Genomic DNA, 21,079 nt, shown 5'->3' on the forward strand with positions numbered 1-21,079 from the left:
GATAAAACGATCTTCTCTTGAACCTGTTATATGTCGGCCTAGCATTAATCTACCTACCATGGAGAAATGAACTGTAACTACTTGGGAAAAGATTCTTGCTACCACTTAATTTTGTGTTTCAAGTTTTGATTGGAAAAGAAAGAATGTTAGAGCAAGAACTGAAACAACATTTCCCTTCGTAAGATTAGCAAAAGGAACTTGGGTCTTCAGGGGAAAATATTTGGTAATCTTCTCTTCTATGTTTGTTCCCATCCTATGTACTATTGAAATTCCAAGTTTCACTTTTCTCAATTGCTCGTCAACCAAACAAAATCCTATGAGTGATCAGTTAGGTAGCAAATTGGTGATTTGACATTGAAATAGCCAGTCCCAATAATATTACTAAAGCACTACTTTATGGGGCTAAGCTTTCTATCAGTAATACACAGGTAGAAAAGATCAAAATCAAAGTAATCCAAGACACTACGGAAGGAGAAACTTGATCTTAATAGTACAATTCAAACCATAGAACATAAAGTGACTACGAGGTCTACTCTCCAGGTGCAGAAACACCTTGCTTCAGTCTCTCCTTTTTCATCTTTTTCTTTGAAACAGGCTTCTTTTTCCTAGGAGGGAGGGTCTTCTGTGCATACGTGTAGAGCACAAAATTTCCAATGAGAAATGTCAACAGCAACCCACCAACAACCAGGAGGACAATTAAGCCTGGGTTGAACCCTTGGTTTGAGGCCTACGTATAACAAAATAAAATGCACTAAGCAAAAAGGAATTGAAAAAAAATATAAAAGAGAACTTATTTAAAAGAGAACAATCAAACAATTGAACTTGTTTGAGAATGATTGATAAAAAAGGTTACCATCAATAAGGAAGGTGCAATATAGTTGAGAAAGCTTGGTACCCAAAATAGGCAATAGATTTGACTCCTCTAATGTGAGGAGATGCACTTTAAAAAATAAAGTGCACTTAAAACCATTGATTACAAAATCAATGATTGAGAACTGTGACAAAATCAATTACATATATAACAAAAATCAAAAGTTTAGTACAATCTCAGCCATTGATTTTCTAATTAATGGTTATTATTTCACTTTATCCTCTAAAGTGTGCTCCCCTAGGTTTAGTGAAATCAAACCCAGCATGTCAAATGAGTGATGTGAGCTAGAATACATAAAACATTGCAGAAATTATACAAAATACTTTCTAAAACTACTTTGAAGCACAGGTCAAATTTTGAAATAAGAGAAGTAATATGTCTCATTACAGTATTATCCTCAAGAAAAATAGGATATTCTTCAATTTTATCTAAGTGGCCAAAACATTGAATATCGTGACATAAAACTAGAATCGCTTTAACTATCTTTGAATAGACGGTAAAATGTGAATGATATATAGTAAGGATACTAAATTCTATTGCTTAGATTTTTTAAACTAGGTTGGAGTGGAATGGAATCCGATGAACATTTTATTCCATCAATAAACTCTCTTTCTTTCCCCCACTTCGGAGGTACGGGTTAGAATAGAACCCTTAAACAATTTCAACTCACTCCATTCCATCATAAAATCTCCAAAAGGTTATTCCACTCATACAAACCCCATCATTTGCTGATAACTTGTGGAAAAGGGTTTAAACCGCGTCATGTATGAAGTTGAAACTAACCACAAACCATTTGCTCTGTAATATTGCTATCATCTAAAATCCAAAAATAAATAGGCATCAACATCGAAAAACACAAAACAGCAACGCATTGAATAACAAATAAAATCTAACCTACACAAAAACACTTCACGATTCACGAAACGTAGCTCCCCCACTTCACAACAGTAATGCAATAAAGCATAGATTTGCGTAACAATACAGTAACGAATATAAACAATCCAATAATCATAAATAAGTCTTTAAATCTGAAGGCGAAATTTACCTGATCAAAATCCTAGCTGAAGAGATGAACGATATTTTTTCGAAAGAAAAAGGAATCCTAATTTATTTTTCACTGAATCTTTAACATTAGAATTACTAAGAATTTGGAAAATTGAAAAGGTCAACGACGGAAAACAAAAAAAAAAATCAAGCAAGATGCTAATGATTCCATAAATCCAAAGATCTGAGAATAAAACACGACAGGACCACATGAAATGTTCGATCCATAACTTTAAGACCTAATTAATCCGTAAAATACGTGCGAGGAAGAACATTGTGCAAGAATCGATTAAAATGAGATGTAAAGTAATAAGCGATGATGAAATTGAAGGTTTGGAACAGTAATTGAAAATGTACCACTCGATCGAACGAAGGAGGAACTTTATCTGCGAACTCGAAGTCATCGGCCATGGCTGATGCAGAGAACTCGTGTTTCTATCAAAACAAACTGAGATTCCGATTCAAATTTTAACCAGGCCTCTGAGAAGGTTCCAGAAACCACCCAGGGCCCATGGGTTTATTTAATTAACCCAATTAAATCGATTCGCGGTGTTTTTTTTTTAATTTAATCCTTGAAATTAAAAAACAAAATCAGTTTTTTAATTAATTTAGATTTTTATTCATTTATTTTTAGTTGAAAATTAAATGATAACACAACATTTTTTTCAAAATAGAATTAAAAGGATTAGTTTTAAATTTTTATAAAGTTCTAAGAAATAATATAATAGAAAATATAATTCAGAACGATATCATAATGATATTTTTATATAAAAATAAAAATTATATTTTAATAGTAAAATTTTAACTTCATGTCCTTTTTCTCCTCTTGGATCTTAATATGTCCATCAACCATGATAAAATAGATTAAAAATGAAGAATTGGTAACTGAGATAAAGTTATTGTTTCATTACATCTAAATATTAAGATTTTCAATTACACTTAACTAAATTTAACTTTCTTGAAAATTAGAAATATGAATTACTTATTTTTTTTTATTGAAAGTGTATTTTTAGTTCATGTAAAATTGGAGAGTGTTAATTTAGTTTTATATAAAAAAAAAACTTTGGATTTTATTTATCACCAAGTTGAAAGTTTGGATTAGCGAATGTGAAATTACTATCTTAACTTTCTTTACACTTACCTATATTACTTAGAAACAAACTTTTTTCTTTTGTACTGGTTGACTTCTCAGTCTTTTATCTCGGTTTGGGCTTTTGGCTTACTATTCTTTTTATTTGGGCTTGGGTTTGGATATGCTTTGTGGACTCCTACTTACTGGATTAGGTCAATTGGATCTTTCAGCCTTCGGTCTCGGTATCCATTCACGGGTGGGTGTGTGTACCTGTAAGGAGCTCTGATGATAAAATCAGAATTGGTTTTAGTTGATTATCAGATAAAATTCACTCTACCTACCTCTTAAGTTGATCACCTATTTATAGTACTCCTTTATTGGACTTAAAACCCATTTAGGCTCTTTCTCTTTGTACCTAACGTTTATTAAGTATACTACCCTTGCTTGGACCTGTACAATGAACTTTGCTAGAGTATTTTACTATTTAATTGTTCATTCATTTCTTATTTGATTTTTAGTCTTCTTGTTAGCTTTTCCACCTTTCGGCCAATCTCTCGGTCTCAACCTTTCGGCCTTTCGACCTAGTCAATACATGACTAGTACTTATGTTTTCTAAATTTTAATTTTTAATAAATATATTAATTTTAAGTTTGTAAAAAAAAAACTTTCAAAATTATTTGTAAACTTGGCTTATAAGGTATGTTGGGAAAATATTTTAGCAAATTGGTGATTTTTTTAAACAGAAGAATGAAATATTAAGTAAACTCTGGTTTAAATAGATAGATCGAAACTATAATTAAGAAAGAAGAATCATTAAGATTATGACCAAGATTACCTAATTTTCGTTCAAATAGTGTGGCGTTGTGTTTTATTCATTATTCATGGGTAAATGAACTAACACTACAAGAAAATCATGAAATAAAAATCAAATTTAGAAACCAAAATAATTAGTTGTTATGGTAACTAAATTAGAAACCATTTTAGAGACTAAAAAAATTGTGGCTTCTAAATTAGTTTATATTATTGTTAAATGGTTTATAAATTAGTATCTAATTAGCAACCAAGGTTTTTGCTACCAAATTTAGAATCTAGAATGATCTCTAATTTAGTAACTATAACAACTAATTATTTTTTGTCTCTAAAATTGGTTTAGATTTCATGATTTTCTTGTAATGTAATATTTGAATTTGAATTGGTGCAATACACATGTTTATGTTTATTATGAAAAGTTTAATATTCGTTAATAAAAACAATTTTTTTATTATACGAAAAATAAATAATTTGATTTATAGTATTTGAATTAGAATAATAATAATAATATCATAAAAAAATATCATAAAATTAAATATATTTACCTTTTTTATTAGTAAAATAGATTTGTATATACTATAATGAGCACAAAGGGGTAATATGTTTATTTTTTAGTGGTTATCACCACTCATATTTCTAGATATATATTTATAGATATATCTATACGTACTCAGGTACCGAGAAGTTGAATAAGTGAACATCAGTTGTTCGGTCTTTCGATCAGGTCAGACACGATCTAATTTAGTTATTAGGAAATAAAACCTAATTAAGTGGTAAAAGTGTGATTAAATAAGTATTGGGCCTGTGCTAATCCTGGCATAAAGAAAAACTATCATAAAATTATAAATAAGAGGGGAGTATATGGTGAAAGATAATGACGGTTTTAATCTTAAATTTACAAATAAAAAAATATTACGATTGACTTGATTATCAAAAATATCTTTACAAATACTTCACCACTATACTGCTTAAAGAAATGATTCAGGAAGGTTGATAGGAGATATTCTTACTTTGTAAGAACACTATTACACTACAAGAAAAACTTGATTTAGCTTCCAAATTTTTGCGTGGGCCATTTGCGGACGCTACTCTCGTCGGCCAAAATGAGTAAAAGTCCATGCAAAATTTACATTGGACGTAAAACGGACGCATATATTGATTTATTTTTTTTTTTAAAAATTTTTTTTTTGCGTCGGCCGCGACCCACGCATAGGCGTCGGTTTTGCGTCGGCCGCGGCTCACGCATATGCGTCCGTTTTGCGTTGCCCACAGAACCCACGCATATGTGTCCGCTATAGCCACGCATATGCGTCCGCTATAGCCCACGCATGTTTAGAATTTTAAAATTTAAATATTTTTAATGTATAATAAATATTTTAATTTTGAATTCTTTATTATATTTATTTTAGAATTATTTCTTTAATGTTATAATAAATTATTTAATTTATCAATTTTGAATATAAATTAATTAAATTAGATTTATTAAATTAAATAAGCGTTTGATTTAAAATTAATTGACTAAAATAAAATATATATTTAAATTATTTAAATGTTATATAAAATATTTGTTTATTTTAAATATTATTTATTTTAAATTTATTTTATTTATATATTGTCATAACTATTTTATTTTTGAAATTATGATATAAATTAGTTAAATTAAATTTATTAAATATTAATATTAATACTAATAATATTAATAATATGTATAATAATATTAATAATATGTATAATAATATTTATAATATTTATAATAATATTAATAATAATGTTAATTATAATATTAATTATAATGTTAATTATAATATTAATTATAATGTTAATTATAATATTAATTATAATGTTAATTATAATATTAATTATAATGTTAATTATAATATTAATTATAATGTTAATAATATTATTAATAATAATGTTAATAATAATATTAATAATAATTTAATAATATGAGTATAATTTATTTTATTATTATTAATAATAATTATATTAATATGTATATATTATATTAATAATAAGTATAATAAAAATGATAATATAATCAAAGAATTTGTTTGGTCTAGTGGTTAATGCTTTCTTGGGTTACTGGAAGGATTCGAGTTCAAATCCTGACTGTTAATGTTTCCAACATCAATAAAAAATATAAATAGTAATTAATAATAATAAGAAAATTAAAAATAAATTTTTGTAATTATGCGTCGGATAGGCCCACGCAAATGCTTAGCGGACGCATAAGCGTTTCTCAAGTTTTGCGTTTCTGCCCATCATTTTCTTGTAGTGTTAATAATTGTATTTTTTTACTTTTGTTTAAAAAAGGAGTGAGTGGACAAAGAAAATATAGATAGGGTAGGGTTGAAGAAGGTGCAAAACCATTGTTCCATATTGATGTAATAAGAACAAAAAAACGAGACATGACACCAATAACGATTTCTCGGGTCATATATGCCAACAAAAAACAATGGAACAGTCTGATGGGGCTGTCTATTGCTTGGGCATTCTCTAAACCCCACTTGTGAGGCAACACCACATCATAGTAGGGTCTCTCTTTCTGTTGTTTGTGTTTATCTTCTTCCTGCCTTATCTACCTAACTAGTATTCCTCACGACAACGAACTCATTAACCAAGCCTCCACATTTGGTTCCAATAAGAACCTTCCCATCTCTTCCCCTTTATTGCCTAGCAAACAAAAAGGAGATGGAAGAAATCAGAATTCACATTGCACCACCTACCTCTCTTTATTATGCTTTTATTAATATACAATTATTTGGCTATGGCATGTTATATCACATGTGGCGGCTGGTCACTTATGGACCATACCCTTTTGCTCTACTTTGTGACTATTTTTCAGTATTGACCATAACTCATTTTTGGTGGATTTCTGAAGCCACAGTTTTAGCCCAGAAACGAAGATGTTTCTTCATATTTGCAGATGAACAGCGTTTGGGAATTTTTAAGTTTAGTAGCGGTGAATCTGGTCTTTTTATAAGCCAAGCCTCTGATAAATATGGTCTCATGATATCTCTCTTTCCTTCATCTTCATCTGCTTCAATATAATCTCCTTCAACCGTTTCTTTGCCATTCATTACACCAAGTCTCTGCAAGCCGGGAACAACGCTCATCATTCTTGGGCTTAGATATTCTTTGTTGAATGTGAAACCAAGATCCATGAAACCCTTTACTTCATCAAGTTCTAGTTCCCCAAGTGTTCTGCAGCTTTCGGATTTCTGCAGTTTCCTTGCACAAGTAACTGGATTCCTCAATTTTCTGTGACGGTTTTGAGTTGATGGTGAGGATGAGTGTGAACGAGTTTTGTCACCCAACAAAAGGTCCATTCTAGCCAATCTTTCCTTTGTTTTTTCTTCATTGTTGATTGATCCATCCTTTGCGGAAATAAAAACAACATAAAAATAGAAGAATGATCATAGCATGAATCAAAACTGAACTCATAGTACAGGATAGATAGAATGTTGATAGAAGGACTAACTCTAACTGTTTTTCAGTTATACCTGAAGAAGCACAGATATTGACTCTGAAGAGAGTGGTTTCTCTAAAGAAGCTGATTCATCCGTTGAAGTTTCTTCATCTGGTGGAGGTGATGAAGAAAGAATGGAGGATGAGCAACACACAGATTCTGATGTGGGAATAAGTTTTTCTTCATCTGGTGGAGATGGTAAGGAAAGAACTGAGGCTGTTGGACTTGGTTGTGAGAAAAAAATGAGTCTGTGAAACCAAAGACTATCCATTTCTTCTATAGTGCATAGAAAGTTTTTTTTTTCCATTGCTTATTTCTCTGTGTGTGAGAGGGATAGAGAGAGTAAGATTTGCGTATGAAAAGGCTGAAGGAAGTAGTGGCCTGTCGGCAGGTGTGGTGGTGGTGAAAAGAAACAGAAGTAGAGAAGCGAGTGAAGGCAAATGAACGTGGAGAAGTGTGTGGGACAACCTTGGACAACTAAGGATGTGGTCACCATGGACATGGGACGTGGATTCTAAACTCCACAACTTCTATGCTGATAAAAAGACTGTTGTGTCCATGCTTGAAAAAGGGAATACGATGCTCTATGCATGTCAAATCATACACTCGAACTAGTTAGATCTACCAAGTTGAGTGGATTCATGAGTCATCTATAGCATGAGATGAGATGAGACTAAGGCTCCAAAACTTACTTGAAGTTTGTAAAAAGAGAAAATATATGAAGATTAATGATCCAAATATGGGTTGGGGCATCTTGACATTACAGTTGTCACACCAACAAAATCTGATATGCAAGCTGGTTAAGTTCAATCTAGAGTCAGGATGGGGTATACCGACATTGAAAGGTACTACTAATTGCATGATTGGTTTCACCCAGAGACACCACTTATGGTATAATGCCTTAGTCAAGTAATAGTGACAAAAAAGCAAACTGTTTTTTCATCACTTACAGTCATCTCATCCTGACGTGACCTTTGGACGCTATTAAGCAAATTCATCACTCCCTCTCCTCACCTAATACGACAAGTAAAATAACTTTACAAGAGGATTTTCATGTTTATATGTTTTTCAGTTCCCTTCAACAGTACGATGGGGTTCATATATATTTACACCTTATGCAAACGATTATTCAATGGAAAATTTCTTGTTCAATCCTGATAAGCAGTGTGGTTAGTGTTCAGAATTTTTGTTCGAATAAAAATATCTTGAGATTCTGCCGAAAAGTGCAAAATTCTAAGTACTAATAATAATAATTTACTGCAATTGCATGCACACTAGATTTTACTATGTTAGCGGAACAAATTAATATGAAACATTATCGCAATTTCACCACTATATGTCCGCGGAATGAATCTAATGTACAATAGAATCAATACTATTTGAAGTTGTAATTAGACAACACTAGGTGGATCATTCGACGAGGTTGCCTCTGTTTTCACCCTCATGTTCCAATTCTTCCACAATTTCTCCTTCATTAGAGGAACGAGTGTTTTCACGTAGTTCGGAAGAAAATTCAGGGGCACTCTTATTTCCTTGGCTCCATTCTGAGGACATATTCATGCGGCGAAAACTAAAAGACTTCACAAGTTTTAGTTGCTTCCTCCTTCTCTCCCTCACTTCAACATGCCACTGCCTCAGAATTTTAGCCAAAGCTTTGCTCTTCACTTCTGATCCCATCTGCAACAATCCAATGTTAAGACACTAAACCATTTGCCCCACTTGAGATAGGAACTGCCAAGTGTCTGTTTGGTTTCACAATGGGAACAATAAAAATTACTTTTTTTTTTTCTGTCCAACATGATTTCAACAGAGATTCAAAAATGTACACTTAATGTTTGGCAAAATTATAGTTGTCTCCAACTACTGCATTAAATTGAAAAATTTGCATTAAGTTTTATTACAAATTTGCTTTTAAGATCAAAGTATATAAATGTAAGTACTTCACTTTAAAATCAATTTTATAAAAGTTCACCAAAACACACTCTCACAGTACTACATCAATGTCTATATAGAGTTTACCTGTGCCACTAGTGCATAGAGGGGAAGAGTAACATAGCTGCATAGGACTTGAACTGCCACCCTGAGGAAATAGTAAATCAAAATGTCACCTACGATTAAGAAAATTTACTCCAGGAGGATCAACATGCCAAGAAAGGAAATAATAATAATAAACTTTAGGCGGTTATTATTACGCTATCACCACCCTTATGATTGTAAATGTTCTGTGTTCGTGGTAGCAAGAATTTATTCCAAACTGTGTCTGTCAACCAAGAAAATAACAGAGAAATAAAGAGAAGGGTGTTAAGGCATACATATATTGGATCAATATTTCTAATGTAGAAGACTTGTTAAAAAAATTGTAATGTTGATTTTTTTTTTTAGCAAGTAGAAAGACAACTTACTGATACCCATACGAAGAAGGCAAGTTCGAATGCATTCTGTCAGGATCAAATTAAAATCTTAGATTAATAAGTGATTAATTGTGTCATCATGGATATCACTGCCATCATATATACATGTGCATAGATAAAAGAAGGTTTACCACGAATAAAGTGTAATGTAGAAGTGTTAACACAAATCCTGGATGGCCAAACCAGAAGTAGTCGTCACTTGGACAAACAAGTGGGGTCCCTTTGGTTACACTGTTGACATCTTTCATCTGAAGAGCCATTTCATCGACAATGACTTCAAGTTTAGCTCCCACAACCAGAACCAGCTGTAAATAAAATTCAGAAAGCTGAATTTTTAGAAGCCATGCAGATTCATTTTTAATAAGGACAAAGAAGATGCAACATGCTTGTTACTCACGAAGAGGGGAACATAGGATAACCAGAGATATACGTGCCAACCTAATATAGTTCACAGAGAGAAAAATAACTACTGTCTTAGACATACGAAAGCTTTTTTAAGAAATGGAAAAGAGTAAAACATTCTAACCGTGTACATCCACGAGCAAAAAAATAACAACAGTGAACCACATCACAGGGCTGCAACAAGGTAACACACATAACATGTGATTAAGATGAGCACAGCATGAAACTCCAGTTTTATTATAGGTTGGAATTAGATTAACGGACTTATAAAACACATAATTTGGTTGGCAAGTGGCAAGTAACAACCTAATGCTCACTATGATTCTGAAATCTTCCTCTAGTGACTGTTCAATGTAAGCTTGGAAATCGAAGTTGCTGTTTCTTGCTGAAAAGTGAGCCTGAGTGGTGCATGGAACATCTTAATGAAAGGTTTAACGATAATAATAACAATAATAATCATAGACTTAGACTTTGATGTGTGATGTGTACTCAACTGATATGAAACCATGCCTGAGGGTGAGGTAATCAACTTTTTCTACTGAATGAAAGAACTGTCTGAAAAAACATTTCTGTACACATAACATTAGCCATAAAAAACTATGATCCTCATAAAATCAGAATTCTCTTAATTGTAGTGTGAAAAAAGGCTTACAATCCAAACAAACACTGGTGATGCCGTACTAGTAGATATGTGGCGTCTTCCGAATGTTGTTTGCCTTGCGTATCTGAATCTATTAGGGTCTGATTATGAACCATAAACGTTGAAGGGTCAATTAGCCAACAAAAAACGTCATAACACGTTGTCTAGTCTATTATGTCCAATGAAATAGTTAGCATCATTCGAGAGGAAACTACATGGAAACGGAATGATTAATAAAAACGAAGAAAAAGACGTATAACCTATCGATATGATTGATCAGTAGAAATAGAAACAAATTACAAGGTATATTTAAAATTTTCTGTGACGATTTAACATTCAATTTCTCTTTGTAGGGATGATTATGCAGTGCAATGAGTGTCGTTATCATCACCGTCACTGGTTCAACGTCGAAGTCTTGAGAATGATAACAACATAAAAGTGGGGCCTTAGGAAAAACAGCGTTTCAATGAGTCAGAGCCATAAAAATCTTTGGTCCTAATATGGACCCAATTTAAGAAGTAGTTTTAACGCATGTACTACGGCATTTCAAAACAAATAACAAAGAAACACAACATGAAAGAGAAAAAGTAATTTAGAGGATTGAATATGAAAAATAATGAAGGAACATGGATGATAAATCCATTAAACAACATTTTTGTTGTTTGTATGCAACGAAAATAAATTTATGGAATTGAAGGAAGAAAAGACAAACAAATTGAATAAGACGCTTTCACTCATCATAATTAAAAAAAATAGCGACCCCTTTAAATATTTATGATTAATTTTAATTTTATTATTATTAAATAAAATGTATTTTTTTCATGTTATATATATATATATATTGTTATGGCATTTTAATTAATTTAACACATTATAATTTCAACTGAATACATTTTTTTCTTTATCTTAAATGACATGACTCTGATAACCTCTGAATCTCAAAACATAGTGATCCATATTTGGATCTTTGAGATACAGAACATTAACGTTATTAAGACATTTTTTTGTTACGCGTAATAGTTCCCTATGCCTATTAGTCAAAATTAAAAGCAAATATATATATATATATATATATATAATATCTTCGTCTTCTAAAAAGAAGAGTACAACGTATTTTCATATTGTACTTCAATCTTCTTCTTACAATGAGAACACGGATATAATTATACTTTTACTAGTTGATGGTATTTTTCAAATACTATAATTAGAAAAATGTTAAATATGTTAAAAGATATCAATTAACATTTTAATATATTTCTAAAACTTGATTAATTTTATTCATATAAAATTATATTTAAGGTACTACAAATATAATATTTTTTGTTTAAATATAAGGAGTAACTGCACTATAAAAAGACTAGACTAGGGTTTAGAAACATCATATAATCTGCGAAAAAAAAAAATACATTAAGTTCTTGAAAAATTATAATATTAATACTTTTTTACTCAATCATACCCCTGCATGAATATGACTACTCGCATTCACATCCCATAAATGAAATAACAAAAAAACCTTAATTACTTTTTAAGTCCATAATAAAAAATATCTTTGAAGTAAAGGCAATAATACGAGTATTTTTAATATTCGTAAATAATAATAATAATAATAAGATGCAATTTGCAAATAATTGCGCCGCCCAAGCAATTTTTTTTTCTCTATTTATTTGATTATAAAAACAACACTTCATTAATTACCTTTTCAGTGTATGTTTGGTATCTAGGCGTATCCAATATTACTTAAAAAACAAACTTACGTGAGTTTTGGCCAATGCTTTTAGTTGTTCAAAAATTAATTTTAAGTACATAATTAATTTTCTAGTAAAATATTTTTAGTTAAAATTAGCTTTTATATAAATTCATTTGTTAAAAAAATCATTTAATTTTTTTATCTTAGAAATAAACCCGCCTAAGCAAATTCTTTATTATATAGTTTATATATATATATATATATATATAAATTTACTTATTATTTGTTTTAGAATAAACATTCCTTTAAAATTAATTTTATAAAATCATTTTCTCTCAATTAATTGTATCAACACTCTTTCAATACACACTAGATTATAATGGATTCTATTTCCATCGATTTTTCTTCATTTTTGTCTGCATTAATACACGACCCTTGAACAATTCTTGTCTCAAGGTTCTTATTAATATCAAAATTAGATATAGTAATCCACGAAAATCATTTAATCAAATTAATTTAGAGAAAAAATAATTAATAATTATAATAATTAAATTAGATATTATTTTATAAACTAAAAATTTATTAGTATATAAAATAGTTTTTATTATTAATTAAAATTTACTAAAATTTATAAAATAATTAATAAATTAGTATCAAACATTAATTACACAGATTTTACCTACTAATTGTTTTATATTTTAAATTTTTACCTACTAATTACTTTATATTTTAAATTAATTTTAAATTTTAAATTAAAGATTAGTATTTAACTTAATCTATAGTAACTAATTATTTTTATTTTTTATCTATAAAATTAATTATTATTAAATAACTTTTCTGTAATGTAGTAATCACCAAGTTAATTTCAAGAGAAAAGGATTACAGAAGGTTGTACACTAAATTACAGACTAACAACTCAATGCAAAATATCAAATAATATAAAACTTTTTTAAAAAACTAATGTTAATAAAAATTTCAAGATAAAGTAAAACTTACGAAAACAAGTCATGTGATATGATTTTATTAAATGAATATTTAATTAGTCATTTGTTTAAAAACAACTTTACCGTTGGCAATTTCATATTCCATTGTTTGAGTCTCTTCATCCCAAGCTTTCCAGTTCTTCATCTGCAAGTGTGATTCAAATGATAATATTGGAAAGTCATACAAGAATTCATTGGCAATAAATAAAGCAATATATGGTGATTTATATGAATACTTTTATTTCACATAAAGGTTAAGTTTAAGTAAGAACAAAATAGTTTTATAGCCAACAAGAATTAAATTTTATTTAATTAAAAAACGGTTATACAATAATCAATCTCTAAATTACAATATCGTTGAGTGGAAACAACGTAAATAATTAATATCATATTAAAACTTTCCAACAAGATTAATTTTTTAAAATATACATGCATAAATAATGTTATATTTATATTTTAAGTGAATGATCAGAAAGTGTAGTCTAGAGATGTTCATGACTCATTCCATCCCACTGATACGTATTAAGTCGAAATAAATTTTAACGGTTTCAAAATTAAACATGATATATATATATATATATATATTTATATATATATATAGATAGATAGATAGATAGAGAGAGAATAAATTCTTATGGTTTTATGGGTCGTTCAAATCTTATACTGTCCAATATTTTTTTAAATAATTGTATATTTAAATAAAAAAAATTGAATTAGTAAATAACATTTTATATAAGATGCTATTATATTTATACTAACAAGGGGAATGACTCATGCGTGTTTTTTAATGTACCATGCATGCATTTTATATTTTTAGATTGGATTTGTCTGAATTTATTACTAGTACATTCATAACTATTGTTTTTTTTTTCTTCTTTTTAACGAAAATGTACATAAAGACAAAAGCCTATCCTTTGCTGAGACTTCAATGTCTTATTAAATTTGTTTTAAATATCATTCCATTGTACTTTTTTCTTTTTTTAAAGCTCGTGCTAATATATGTAAAATGATTTCAAATATATAGTGAACTTTATTGTAGGGATGGGGATTGAAGAGAGGAAGATAACCTGGATCAGCTGGACAATATATATAAATATTCAAAGAGGAAGACATGCTAGGTATTGACACATAGATTTGTTCAATAAGGTCTTATTAGTAAAATGAAAATGGAGATTGGAGTCCTTAGAGATAGATCTCTGGAAAGATGTTTTAGAATCAAAGTATGAGTCTTGGAGAAACTAATGTATCCAGCATAAGCAAACACAATTCTAGTTGGTGGAATGACTTATGTAAAGTGTGTGAAGCAAGACAATGTCACAATTGGTTTGACTTAAATATGGAGTGACAAGTGAGGTCAGGATCAAAAATCAAGTTGTTGGAAGATATTTTCTAAGAAAATATTGAACTAGAACATAGATTTCCAAGAATGTTAGTAATTCCTTAATCAAAGATAAACCACTTAATAAGTATGGCAGGTGGTATAGGGAAGGCCGGGTTTGGGATTTCAAATGAACAAGGGATTGGTTTGAGTGAGAGAAGCCTTAGGGGACAGAGTTTATTCTACTCTTAGAACAACAAGCCTTGCATATAGATAGGAAGGACAAATGACTTTGGAGAGACCCACAAAACAACATCTATACTATTAAATATGTGTATACATTGTTGGCTAATATGAGTACAGGTGATAAGTCTTAATCTTTTTCACTTACCGTGGAGTTTGAAAGTCTTTCCCTCTGCCCAATTCTTTGCTTGGAGGGTGTTGTTGAACAAGATTGTCACTAAGCAAAATCTGACCAGGAGGACGGTTCAGTTGAGGGACACACAGTGTGCTCTATGCGAGAATGCGAAGGAAACTACATCTCACCTATTTTTATCTTGCCATATCTCAAATGCGGTTTGGAATTTGTGCAATGTATGACTTGGGGTAAACTCAGTACACCATAACTCCATGTTTGAACATTTTAACCAATTTTATTGTCTTTGTTTCAATAAATAGGGTAACAAACTTTAGAAAGACTTGTAGATTTTTGTCATTTGGTGCATTTGGAAGCATATGAACGAGTTAGTGTTTAATCAAGCAAAGGTGGATACAGAGAAAATTTTATCTTTGACACAAGTATAATCCTGGACATGGATGAAACATAAGGTCTCAAAGGTTAATTTTTCTTATTAGTGTTTTTTTTGTTATAATTGCATATCAATGTGTTTTGTATAATGTTCATCTATTTTAGCTATTTACAGCTAGTGGCGTGTCGTTTGGTTGAATGATGCTAAAGTGCAGAATATATGGTAGTGTTATTTTGCTAAAGGGTAATGATACATTCACGACTCAAATTTTTTATACAACCACATTACAACTTTCAATACTGTTATTTTAATATTCTTTTATACAATTTAATTACAAATTTATCCTTTATTATATATATTTGTTTCTAAATTCATCACACATCAAGAATTGTATATAAATCCAAAAATTGTCAAACTATCATTTTCCTTTTTCCTTTGATAAACCAAAGGAGATTATAATGGAATACGTAAAGGGATGGAATAAAGAGAAGGAGGTATTAGAATGTAACTTTTAGAAGCTAGGATGAGTTGCATTCCGCTAGCCTCGATTAGTACTCATATAGTCTCTATTTTGTGCATCTGATTGGAGGATGAAACAACTTTCCTTGTTCTATTTTGGATTAGTTGGATTATCTGAACTTGTAGGAGTAGTTTACAATTGTTTTTGTTGTTTTGTGGGCTGTAAATTTTTGGCGTGTGAGCTCTCCTTGTTTGGAATTTGTCAACACATGTAAACCAATTATGTTTTGCTCATTAGTTGTGTGTTGTAGGCTATGTTTTCGAGCTTATTTCTTTTGTGGAAGGGTTGGATTAGTACTCCTAATTATTTTATTGTATTTTTTGTTGAGTAAAAAACTGTGAAGGTTCAAATAATATATAGTAGAAAATTTGCGATAGTAGTTAAAAGGATAAAGGTATTAAAAGAAATAAAGACCAAATATCATGAAATGTATCTAATTAGACTCTTTTTATAATTATGTAACGATCTTATCTCAAATATTTCAAGTGTCAATCTCTGTAGAAACATGCAGAAAGCTTAAAAAAAACCTAAAAAGTCAGATCTCAGGCACTTCATGATTCTTACCTTAGCCCTTGCCAGAGAAACTGTGAGAAAACTGTACACAATTTGCATGACAGCCAGAACAAAAATAAACATGTGAAGTTGATGGATTCCATGTTTTGACACTAAAGCAACCTCACTGGCCTGCATATGCAAATAGAGTTAGTTAACTTTGATCAAGAGTCAAAAAAATTGGTTACTACTGTACACATACATTTTTGGCACTGCAAGAATCCAAAATTGCAGTATCATTGGTAGTAGTACGTTTTCGACATGGAAGCATAGTATCTGCAGCCCTCACTGGAATGCAGATTTCTATTATGGCGTCTTGAGTTATTGTTAACAAAAGCGACATGAATCCTAAGATCATTAACTCTGCACAAAACACTCACTCGGGGATTAAACCTTATTCAAACATCATAATACTATTTGCCTACTTAGATAACAAATAAATAAATAACACTACAACATTCATCTATAACCTGATTGAAGCCTCTCTATTGCTTCGACCAAATCGCTCTTCCTGTGTTTCCTCAACCACTGTAACCATGTAGAAAGATATTATTAGGTAAGTAGGAAAATAATGAGGCTATTGGAAGGTATAAAAGAGTTCTGACTTTGATTATAAGATGAATGAGATGCTCCAAGATGATTGAGATTGAGATAAGAATGAAGGAAACAGTGGCGATTGCCCATGTTGGAGTGTGTTGTAGAGAATATCCGGGTGCTGTTGCCATGTTCATCTGCTAATTCTCGTTTACGTTTGTTGTTGTTTTGTAGAGTTCAATGTTTGTATATATAAATTGATTTAAGGGACCATGAATGTGTCTCTCTCAGACATATCACTGTCATTGGCTTTCAAGGTTGGACAAAATTTCAATCCACTCACATGCTTCTTAATACACACCACTTGTGTCTTTTCATGGATATTGTGGATCTAAAATCATTAAGTGATGTGTATATACGTGAGACTTTTTCCCTTTTTCTAATTCCTTTCAGTTTTTGTCATTCTCTAAGGATTTTTTCATGGAAGCACCTTTGGGCACTTCATTTCGACATTCCTGTAAACTGAGGAAGCTTAAAAGGAACTTTCACCTTGTGAATACAGAACTCATAAATGCATTATTAATAATTGTCAAGTCCAATTCCACGTCATCCTATAATAATTGTCAAGAACTACTAATGAAAAAAACCAATTCTTAAATGTTCATTTTCCTTTATCTTTTTAATCCTTATACACTTTTCCAAAATGTTTTCTCCAAATTTTTAGTTTCACAATTCAATTGGATCCGTACAATTATTTTCATTCACATCTATTTTACTCGGACATGTCTTAATGTGACATATTGACGTATTAACATAATTAATCACTAATTGGTTGTGCAAACATAAAATTGAAATAATTCATGTGTTAATTATTTATATTTATTATCCGTTATCTATTAAATAAATTTTGATAACATATAACATCATGATAATGTGTGTGTGTGATTGACACATGAAACATGATTCCAACGTATTGCTATCATCACCATGATGTCATGCTTATTTATGTGTCTAGTTGATGAGCACATTGACACTATTGGACATCTTTTGTTAAAATGATCAATTCAAGAATATTGCAGTGATTTCCTATATAATCACATAAAAAGCAATAAAGAATAATGAATAAATATATAAAAATAGAAAACAATAAATTGTCACATATTGTGTAAGTTAAACATTTAAGTTGTATATGTATTATCTTATATATATAATTTATCTTTATAAAGGAGATATAAAACAACTAGAAGTGAGTTAAAGTGGTAAACAAAATCATAACTATAAAAAATATACAATTATTATCAAATTGTGTATTCCCGGGACATATATATCTAAAAAGTATATCCCAAAAAGATTTTATTACACTAAGATATACAAATTTCCCCTTAAATTGCAATTTCTTTCATGTGGAATTACTATACCAAATATCTACGTTCAAAAAAATATAGAGAATGTATGAACTTGCTCTTGGGAAATGAGTTCATGAAAAATTACATAAAATTATAAAAGAGAGAAGAAAAAAAAAAGTTATATAAAATAAATGAAATAGGGAAATTCTGCACCACTGCTGTGTTGAGATGCAATATCATAAACATTGTGTCGTTGAGTTGCAACGAAGAAAACTATGTTGAGAGCACTCTTGAGTTACAGACAACAAACAAAGAAGAAAGAAGGAAAAGGAGAAGTTTGAGACTACAAATGGCACTTTGAGATTGAAAAAGCACTGCAAAAGGCACTTACTATAAAACAACTGCAAAAGCAAAAGGTAATATAAAACAACGTTTTTATAAATGAAATTGAAAAAGCACACTGCCACATTAAATGTGAAATGCACGTGGTTATTTTAAATTTGAAAACCTTTATATTTTTATATTTAGTTTATATTTTTTCAACTTAATATTTTTATGTTTTTTTACAATTTGAATAAATACCATAATTTTATTTTATTTTACTTATAAATTATGAACATAAAATATTATAATAAATATTAAAGAAATAAAAGATAAAATAAACTTTTACTTAAAAAATAAATAAATATTAAAGATAATTTTTTTTACAATAATTATATTAAAATTAAAAATATAAAATAACCTTAAATAACATAATACACCAGGGTGCTTTTTTCTTGAAACATATGATATATCTCTTCTCATTTGTGTTTGATCATAAATATCCTTTTTTTTAGTGTACCAATTGTAAAACTAAAATTCTTTAATGCAATTTACTTCATATCATGGGTAGGACATCAAAATAATATTTTTTACAATAATCGTCCTAAAATTTAAAATATAAAATAACCTTAAATAGCATAATAATTAAAAATTATTTAAAAATATATAATGCATTATACTATAATTATTTTTTAATTTGTTTACATGTTTTTTTTTTATATTTATAAATTAATTTCTATTAATATATATATATAGGTAATATTTTATATTTAATTTATTTTGTTATATAACATTAAGATAAATATACCTACCAAACAAGAAAATAAAACAAAAAATTTGTAAGGTATGTTTCAAAGTTAAAAAATTCTTGATAGTGATATGATCAAATATAATGTGAGTAATTTTTTATTATATTTAAGTAAGAGTTCATTTGTTAAAAGTATTAGAAGAGTTAGAATTTGTCTAAACGCGACCCCGTTAAAATTTGTTGAGTTTAAAAAGGTAGACAATGAAACAATATTGAAAATAGAAAATTCAATGAAAAAAAAAAGCTTCCCTACCACTTGTTTCCAATGAAGAAAATTAGATAAACAATGATGTTAACAAAAAATACAAAGGTTCTTTACAAGTTGTTGCTTTCAATATTTAAGCGAGAAAAACTCTTGATTGTGAAATTGTGTTTTATTTCTTAGAACTTTCATCTCATTTAACAAGAAGTCCTTGTTATAAAATGTATTTATTTATGTAACTAATACTTCTAATCTTAGTCAATATGTACCACCAATATAGAATAATTTGAGAGATCTTTTACTTTAAAAAGAAAGAAGTCATGCACAAAACCTTCTCCAACCTATTAAACCCATGGAATCAGAAAGGTGTGACAATTGTTAATGATGGATGGAGTGATCCTCAAAGAAGACCATTTATAAATATTATAGCTATCAATGAGAGTAGATCAATGTTTTTAGAGTCAATAAATGAATTTGGTGAGATAAAAGACACAAATTTTATTGTTAAACACATGAAAGATGCAATTATGGAAGTTGAACAAAAGAAATGTAGTACAAATTATAATTAATAATGAAGTTGGATGTTTTTTTTATCAGCATGAAGTTGAATGTAAGGGAGTGAATATGCCCGTAGAAATAAAATTTTCTTCAATCTTGCATTGAAAAAATATGTCTGAAGCAAACAATATTTATGCAGAAATAAATAATGATATTTATCAATGTGCTTCTATATTAGATATTATTGATAATTCTATCTATTAAAAACTTTATTGTGAGGACATTAAAAGTGTCTTGTTCATTCTTTAAATCCTAGGTAATACATTATGTAATTGAATTATTTTATAACTATATTTTGGTGTGTACATATTATTTATAATATCATAAATTTATAATATTATGTGAATTTATGTTTATATATTTTTAATGTTGTAGGTATTATAGTCATAAATGGTTATATGAAGATTTTCAAAAACTTACCCCACATAAATACGTGTGAAACTTATCCAATAATTTTTTTTTAAGAGATACTTGAATTATCCGGATGTAAGAATACATAAATAAAATATGCAAACTTTTTTTCAAAAAAACTCCTCAAAATACAAAGAAGAGATTATTAAGATAAAACTAAATTATAAGATATTACAATCAAATTCTTGAAATTATTAACTTATTTCTTGATGAACTAAAATAAAAAATTGTATTTTTCAACGATGAACAAATACAAAAATAAAGTAGTTTACATAAATTACTTTTGTTAAACTTTTTTTTATAAATATTTCTTTTATTTTTTTCACATTACAAAGTATATTAGTTATATATATATATATATATTATTTTTA

At 29.2% G+C, this 21,079-nt stretch overlaps 3 protein-coding genes across 3 annotated transcripts; all 3 read right to left on the reverse strand.

Annotated features, from left to right (window-relative positions):
- Nucleotides 1–328: 328 nt before the first annotated feature.
- Nucleotides 329–2,394, reverse strand: LOC137814433 (DNA-binding protein S1FA-like). The gene is made up of 2 exons (XM_068617178.1): nt 2,273–2,394; nt 329–727 (listed from the first exon to the last, which is right to left on the reverse strand). The coding sequence occupies exons 1-2, from the start codon at nt 2,324–2,326 to the stop codon at nt 530–532; spliced, it is 252 nt and encodes an 83-aa protein (XP_068473279.1). The 5' UTR covers nt 2,327–2,394; the 3' UTR covers nt 329–529.
- A 4,110-nt stretch (nt 2,395–6,504) lies between these two features.
- LOC137814436 (uncharacterized) lies at nt 6,505–8,412 on the reverse strand. Its single transcript, XM_068617180.1, has 2 exons — nt 7,301–8,412; nt 6,505–7,174 (listed from the first exon to the last, which is right to left on the reverse strand). The coding sequence occupies exons 1-2, from the start codon at nt 7,571–7,573 to the stop codon at nt 6,656–6,658; spliced, it is 792 nt and encodes a 263-aa protein (XP_068473281.1). The 5' UTR covers nt 7,574–8,412; the 3' UTR covers nt 6,505–6,655.
- A 117-nt stretch (nt 8,413–8,529) lies between these two features.
- On the reverse strand, nt 8,530–17,286 carry LOC137814435 (MLO-like protein 3). The gene is given in 16 exon segments (XM_068617179.1): nt 8,530–8,702; nt 8,704–8,943; nt 9,286–9,346; nt 9,459–9,526; nt 9,669–9,704; nt 9,809–9,982; nt 10,075–10,115; nt 10,204–10,253; nt 10,386–10,477; nt 10,574–10,648; nt 10,732–10,820; nt 13,474–13,534; nt 16,541–16,660; nt 16,731–16,891; nt 16,999–17,056; nt 17,134–17,286. Coding segments are annotated over 16 exon segments (1,497 nt in total). The 5' UTR covers nt 17,260–17,286; the 3' UTR covers nt 8,530–8,657.
- Nucleotides 17,287–21,079: the final 3,793 nt, after the last annotated feature.

The sequence above is a fragment of the Phaseolus vulgaris genome, chromosome 1 (assembly GCF_000499845.2).
Source record: "Phaseolus vulgaris cultivar G19833 chromosome 1, P. vulgaris v2.0, whole genome shotgun sequence".
NCBI lineage: Eukaryota > Viridiplantae > Streptophyta > Magnoliopsida > Fabales > Fabaceae > Phaseolus > Phaseolus vulgaris.